At 49.0% G+C, this 7500-nt stretch overlaps 1 protein-coding gene across 2 annotated transcripts in view; it reads left to right on the forward strand.

Annotated features, from left to right (window-relative positions):
- LOC125954146 (uncharacterized) overlaps positions 1-6581 on the forward strand; it is a 16913-nt gene extending 10332 nt beyond the window's left edge. For both annotated transcript variants that reach the window (XM_049684192.1, XM_049684193.1), the window contains 12 exons: positions 1-41; positions 117-376; positions 462-935; positions 1013-1402; positions 1472-1603; positions 1674-1832; positions 1911-2471; positions 4380-4600; positions 4674-4758; positions 4832-5180; positions 5255-5409; positions 5484-6581. The exon at positions 1-41 is cut by the window's left edge and continues 156 nt beyond it. In XM_049684192.1, coding sequence (XP_049540149.1) covers positions 1-41; positions 117-376; positions 462-935; positions 1013-1402; positions 1472-1603; positions 1674-1832; positions 1911-2471; positions 4380-4600; positions 4674-4758; positions 4832-5180; positions 5255-5409; positions 5484-5540 — 2884 coding nt within the window. In that variant the 3' untranslated portion in view covers positions 5541-6581. The remainder of the gene's footprint in view (positions 42-116; positions 377-461; positions 936-1012; positions 1403-1471; positions 1604-1673; positions 1833-1910; positions 2472-4379; positions 4601-4673; positions 4759-4831; positions 5181-5254; positions 5410-5483) is intronic.
- The last annotated feature ends 919 nt before the right edge of the window (positions 6582-7500 follow it).

A 7500-nucleotide genomic window follows, 5' to 3' on the forward strand; every position in this document is an offset into this window, starting at 1 on the left:
GATGAACGGAATGGCCGATACGGTGAAGATCTTTTCGTTAGGTAAGCTTCACCATTCCGGAAGATTGATGAATGTACGAAAAATTAATACACCTTGGCTTCTCTCTTTGTCTTTAGGATATGGCGATGCGAGCAAGAAGCTATTCCATACCTACCCGGGACCACTGGTGAAGGGCGTTACTCACAAAAAGTCGGTCATTGAGTTTTGTGAAGATCAGCTTCGCCAGGGACCGCCCTACAGTGGAGCGCTCGCCTTGATAAAGTCCCGCGGTAACTCCATCAACAGTCTACATTCATCGTCTCTGGCGGCCGGTGCTAACCGGGGCTCCTTTACGTTGCTGTGGAACTACATCATCCTACTGTTACGGCAGAATGGCGTAAGTTATCCTGTCGACGTGGAGTTTGAATTAAATGGCATTTGAATGAAGTTACTGATCCACTCAACCACTGGCTGTTTTGCAGACCTTTGTCGGAACGGATATATCGGAGTTGCTGATGAAGAACAAGGAGGAATATCCGTTCGAATCATCGGTTCACGGTGCTAGCGCCATTCGCTCGGCCAACATTAGTGGTCGTAATTCGTCTCTTTCTGTGGCAGCTATCGAGCGCGAGGCCGACATTCGAGAGGATGCGGAGAGCGGAGAGGAACCGGCAACGGCCGAGGCGATCGAACCGGTTTCGGAGGGACCGAAACAGTTATCCGAGCTGGAGATAACGGACAAGTTCCGTAGCTACCTCATCTATGGCAACATCAGTGAAGCGCTCGAGTGGGCTACCGAGCACAATCTTTGGGGCCATGCCCTGTTCCTCGCCTCGAAAGTTGACTCCCGTCAGCATGCCAACGTGATGATGAAGTTCGCCAACAAACTTACGCTGAACGATCCACTGCAGACACTGTACCAGCTGCTGAGCGGTCGTACACCGGCATCCGTTACGGTACGCTCGACTCGAAAAGAGTCATTGAAAGGAGGTTGAATGCATTACAATTTCGTTCTTTTCGTTTCTTCCGATAGAGTGTTTTAGATGAAAAGTGGGGCGACTGGCGACCGCACCTCGCTATGCTGATGTCGAACAGTTCCGCTAAGCCGGAGTTGATCAAAAAGTCGATCACGACACTTGGCGATACGCTATTCAACCGTGGGGATCTATACGCTGCTCACTTCTGCTACCTCCTGTCTGATGTGGCCTTCGGTCGATTTGCGGATGTTAAGCCAGAGTTCGGTGCCGGTGGTGCAACAGCAGCAGCAGCAGCAGCAACAACAGTTCGCTTAGTACTGCTAGGTGCATCGCACCATCAACGCAACTTCCGCGAACTGTCGACCAACGAATCGATAATGATGACGGAAATCTATGAGTATGCGCGATCGCTGAATGAAGATCGCTACTCCATTACGGAGTTGCAGGTGAGTGCTGGTGGATAATGTTGAGTGAATAGCCAAATAAGTTTACTTTTTACCGTTTTCACCCGCCAGCGTTTCAAATACCTACTCGCTTGCCGTATGCTCGACCAGGGAATGCAGCTAAAGTGTTTGCTCTACATGGAACAGATTGCCGAGCAGATACAGAACGATCCTTACCGTTTTGAGACGGACTTTGTGCGCAAGGTAGGATGGCTGAAGAGGAGTTTATTCGTATTGGAATGAATTTTCAACCGTCGACATAACGGTTTTTTAGGTTTACACCTTGGGTGATCGGTTGAAGTATTACGATCCGGTGATGGAAAAGGCGCTGGATGAATCGGTAGACAATACCGGTCGTGGAAACATCTACGCGAAAGTTGAGGATCCCGAATGGTTGCAGCGGCTGCAACAGATCATTCAAAGTAAAAACCAGGTAAGTCTCTTATCCGCATCGTTCAGTGTACGAGATCTTTAACGACGGGCAAATTTGCGTATATGCTTTCTCTTGTAGCAATCGGCTGAACATGTAGCGAATTATAACGGCAACATTCAAGAGGCGGCATATGATTACAATAGTTATGGATACGGCGTAGAGCAATCTGCCAGTGGCCCGTTGACTGAAGCTCACGAACAATCCTCCGGCTCCGGTTATCCGGTGGAGACGAACGATATTAACAAACAGTTCAACGAAATTAACCAACAACTTGGTCAGCTGAATCTACAGTACAATGATCAGCAGCATGAGCAACCGCAACAGCAGCAACCTGCCAATGCACCAAGCAGTGTACCAAGTTATGATCAGGGCTATGAATCTATTAACCCGCCTTCACTGATGGAACCATCGTACGATCCTTCCCAAATGCATCCACCACAACCACAGGACAACAATGGTTATGAACAACAGCATCAGCAGCAGCAACACGAGCAATTCAATCATTATAATCCCTACGAGCAGCAACAGGCGGGTGCTGGTAACATCTTCACACCGGCACCGGGTGCAATCAACAGTGATCCTTCGGCATCCGGCACCGGCTATGATGGTGGTTACTGGGGTGCGACTGGCGGTGGCGAGGTGAATAGCATTTCTCAATTTTATAGCACTACTGTACCTACAAAGAAGGATTGTTAGGTTTAGTTCACTTTGTGGTTCAGTTTATCGTTGCCAACAGCAGAGTTGCTACGATCCCGAGCGTATAATGGACGCTGTGTGGATCGAGAAGAACTAAATAGACGCTTGTCTTTGGTTTAGTATTCCATTTTGGTTTGAATTTCGCTTAGAAGCTCATCTCCTCTTGACCGTTTTCATAATGTTAAACAAACACACACATGCATCATACACACGTGTCTGTGCAAACGCTTCCATCCTTACTATACCGCCCCCTTCCCACCGAACGGAATGCAGCTTCGAACGAACAATGCATCGAGCGAACAGCAGCGCGACATGTGGCATCAGAAAGCAGCGGAAGAGGAAGATGAGGAAGATGAGGAAGACGACAACGACGCTGATGACGACGAGCTTCATCATCATCATCATCGTCATCATCTGAGTGATCGGAGCTCATCGACACCATCTCCAGCGAACGTACGCAGTGGTGGTCCGACGGTGCCGCCTGTACGTGGCGATCCATTCCAAGCGACGGGCGGTGGTGCGAGGGCCTCCATGTTCGATTACCATCAGCACCACCAAAGTTCGGCGACCCATTCGGCACGGGAAGCGTCCGTAAGTAAAGTTGTGCGCAGCGACAGCGGCACTGGCTCCGGCAGTAGTTCGCCCCTCGCCGAAACCTTCCGTGGTGATTACTGTGCTAACACGCGTAACGCTCGAAATGGACGGCACCATCCTCGATCCATAGTAACCGCAAGCATAGTACCGGCAGCTAACAACAAACACAGTGGACACACTCATCCTCTCGGCACGGCGAAGCATGTTCAGTTTCAGTTACTAAAACACGGCACTGCCCGTGGTAGCGGTAGCATTGCTAGTAGACAGGAGCACGCCGATTCACACGATCCACGAAGAGGCAGCAACTCTTCGTTTGGCGGGGCCGTGCGAAAGGTTAGGAGAAAGCGAAGAAAGGTAGCACAAGGCACCAGCGTAGAACAGATACGGCACGCGCCGGTGGTCGGTGGACATGATCGATCGATGAGACTAGCGAAAGCTTATCTCTACACGACACTCAGCCGCCGTGAGGGCTTCCTGCGCCAACGGGACGTCGTGTACAACGGAACCTTTCCGATCGATCTGCCATTCTGCAGTCGATTCAAGGATTATAATTACAGTGGCGAAAGCACGGACAGTTTGGCGAGCATTGAAACCAACCGGAAGGGCCTCGATGGTGGACACGAGGGACACAAATCAGCGCGTACAATCGATGAGGGCATCCGCAGCTACTTTGATGGGACGGATCTGGGCAGCTTGCGTAGAAGACGTAGTGCCGGGAATCAGATTGAATCGTTGCGCCCTCCGGTGCTTACCTACGCCATTGATGAACCACTTTAGCTGCACACCGGTCTTCCCTGAATGTCTCCGGCCATTAGATGTTACTGTTAGGATAGTGCAATAAGTTTGTTAGCAGCATGAGTGGCGTGAATCGAGAGAACTATGTGTAGTGTGCGATTCATGTAGGGGGGCATTCATGAGATGTTTAGCGAGTTAGCGATTGTAGCAAACGAAAGGAACACGTCACCAAAGCGGGAGTGGGGGGCAGTTCTCGCGCCGCAGAGAACGGTCGAATGCTAATCGTATTTTGTTTTTCTTGTTTTTTTTTTCATATTTCAGTTTGCACGTTTTTTCGTTCGCTTGTTTCTCGTTACGTTTCCGTATGTGTGTATGTGCGTTGTGCATTGTTATAATTTTGCATTTCGCATTAGTTGCATCCTTTTTGAATTGTTTTTGAGCTATAGTTTTATTTCTTTTTACTGTTTTCATTTGTCATTACCAACTTATTCCCTTTTGCCTACACTTTTATCCATCCCGAAGGTACCGAAACCGACCATCTCAATGCCCAACTCAGTCTCGAATCGTCCTGGGTTTAACGATGAAGCGGATAATGCAACGGGAGGAGCAGGCCAACAGCAACCGGGCCATGGCAATAATGCTGCAGCACAGAAATCGGGACAGGCAGCGGCCCAATCGAAGAAACCGGCTGCCACCAAAGATTCGAAATCAGGAGCTGGTGGTGCCGCCGGTGGTGCTCAAGGGTAACTATCCTGCTTGTCAGCATATCATTGCGGACTCTCGCGTTGTTTAACATTCTTCGATTCTTTTACACAGGTCTGGCTGGTTTGGCGGTATTTGGAACAAGTTTTCGATGAAACCAAAAAACCAGATGATACTGCCAGACGATAAGAACCCGAAGGTAAGCTTACCGTGTCGGACAACAGGACTGCTGCCGTGTTCATCTCTAATACTCAACGCGTTCTTTTGTTCAGATCGTGTGGGACGAAGTGTCGAAGCGGTGGGTGAATACGGACGAAGCTGAAGCGGAACAGGAGGCATACAAACCGCCACCGAAAATGACTGATCTCATGCCGTCCGGACCATCGGGAGCCGTACCTCCGATGCCACCAGGTCCACAGGCGCCTTCCCAGGAGACCAACCCGATGTACCAATCGGTGGTAAACCAGTCCCCTAGCAGCGGTGGTCCAACGATGCAAGTGCCGGGTGCAACTCCAACCACTGTGCAGTCGAACACAGCTGCTGGCAATCCAATGCCAACCGGTGAGCCAACGAAAGTTCCGAACCTGCAATCGAACATGTACAAGATGCAGCGCAATCGGAGTAAGTTGTGCATTGGAGGGAATCGGATGAAGGATTTCGTCTTATGAATTCCTTTTGCTTCTTCGTTTTTGCAGCCCTGAAACGATCGTACGTGGACGTGTTTAATCCATCAGGTGCAGCACCGAAAGACCCACAGGAACAGGTGCTAGCACCGGCCGTTCCAACGCTACCGACAGCCCCCGGCGGTTTCTTCGTACCCGGTGGACAGCAAACGAACGATGCCCCTGAGGTACGCACGGGTTAATGTTTATGCACGATCGAGTTGGAAACTAATTCAATTTTTGTTTTCATTACTCCCCATAGGGTATGCCGCAGTTTTACAATCCGAATCAGTTTGCCGGTGCCGGCTATCAGCAGTAATGTGGTGTAGCAGAGCATGCTCAGGATCGTCTGGTGGAAGGTTTGGCAAAAAAAAACAAAACAAAAATAGTATCATTCACATACCACAACCACACAAAAACCACACACCAACTATCCAGTTTGAACAGCCTTCCAGTAGTGTGTATTCTGTGGCCGCGGGAGCATTTTACGTTTTGGTATTTTGATTTACTCATAATTATCCGGCGCAGTTGCGTATGTTCGAGATGTTAGTCCCTACCCCCCCTGGAAAGGTGTTCCTTTGGTTTCTTTTGAAGGCCAAGGAAAGTCGAATCAAACGTTCGTTGGCTTTGCCCATGCTTAGCTGTTAGGTGTAGCGTGTGTTCCGTGCAACAAAAATATGTTATTTTCCTGTCATGGTTTTAGCGTAGTTTCTTTGTTTTTGTATATGTTTCATTTTGTTTTTAATGAGCACGAAGAGCGAAATGAAGTTGCAATATTGCTGAGAGCGGAAAAGATTTATTCGGCCGCTTCCTCGTTCCTTTTGGAATTGTGCAAAATGTGGTGATGTAGCATTACTGTACATTGCCGGGTTTGTTTTGTGAGAGCTAATCGTTAGATCCAACGAAGGCAGTTGACCAGCAGTTGTTTGCTGATCGACCGTGGTGGTGTGGCTTAGATATTAGAGAATTGCAAGTATGTTCTATTGTTGGCGTTGCGCCGAAACAAACAAGCAAACAAAAAAAAAATGCCTCGGCAATATGCAGGCGAAAGACATTCTTAGTGAGAGTTATCATTTCCTTTCTTGTTTTAAACTTATTCTTTGTTACTGTGCGGGCTAATGGGGAAACGTAAAAGTTGAAAGTTGTTCTAGTAATATAAGTTCCTTGCACCAACTTCCTCCTGCGTGTGTGTGTTGTGTGTGTTGTGTGTTTTGTTCGTAGAGAGATCACCAGCAGAGTGTGAAATCCTGCAGAGATCGAGTCATCGAGAGTGATCGTAGTAGCCGGGGGTTGCGAGACGGGTTGCGGCGCGTCACTTTGTGATATCTGAACTGAAGAGAGAGGCAACGTGCAAGAGTTACTCTGTTTTATGCTTCTAGTTTTGTGTTCCAATAGATTCTGCTTCTTTAGCATCCTATGATTACGTTTGCTTATGGTATTGCGTTACGTTACGAAAATTCACGAACGATTGCTCCGATCGGTGCCCAGGGATTGACAACTTCACGAGCCTACGATAGGCTAGAACAGCAACCGAGACCGAGAACACACGGGACAAAGAGATGTGGGAAGGGGGCTGGTGGTACAAGCACGATGAACAATGTATGATAATATATATTTAGCCAATTTGACGACAAAATAAAGTATCGCAAACAATCGACAAGCGTATCACTGGTTCCGTTCCGAGCGAACATCTCTACTCTCTAAAATCCTCTATAGGCACCACTAACCCTGGGGAATCACTGGTGATCATTTGTCTGGTGGTGGGCTGTCGTGATAGATTTTGTTGGAAAATCCCATTATCATCTGTTGGTGCAGCACGTTCAGTTTCATCGCACTGTCCAACTCGAGGCGTAGGTTATTCGTAACACGTTGCATCGGTTCCATCAGCCTGACCAGCTCGCGAACTTCGCCGGCGTCGATCCCCCTCATTATCTGTTCGAGGCGCTGCTCCATTTCCACCAGCTGCTCCCGATGATTGCCGAGTGCAGCGAATCCTTCTTGTACCAGCATGCTGGGGCAGACGATGGTAATGGTTTCGCGTAGCAACACCCGCAAACCCTCCAGCTTGCCTTCCAGCTTTTTGGCCACACTTTCGACGTTCGCTGGGACAGCAGCGACACGGTTCAGCGTGTGTAGGACACCATTCTCTAGCAGTGCCAGCTCGTCGAGCGATTGTTTGTATGATTCCGTTGCGCGGGCGTACTGTTCAACGTCCGCCTCCAGTTCTTTCAGGATGATCGAGTGTGATCGTTGCACCTCTTCGTGCACCGTCACCGAGT

The sequence above is a fragment of the Anopheles darlingi genome, chromosome 3, assembly GCF_943734745.1.
Source record: "Anopheles darlingi chromosome 3, idAnoDarlMG_H_01, whole genome shotgun sequence".
In the NCBI taxonomy this organism is placed as follows: Eukaryota; Metazoa; Arthropoda; class Insecta; order Diptera; family Culicidae; genus Anopheles; species Anopheles darlingi.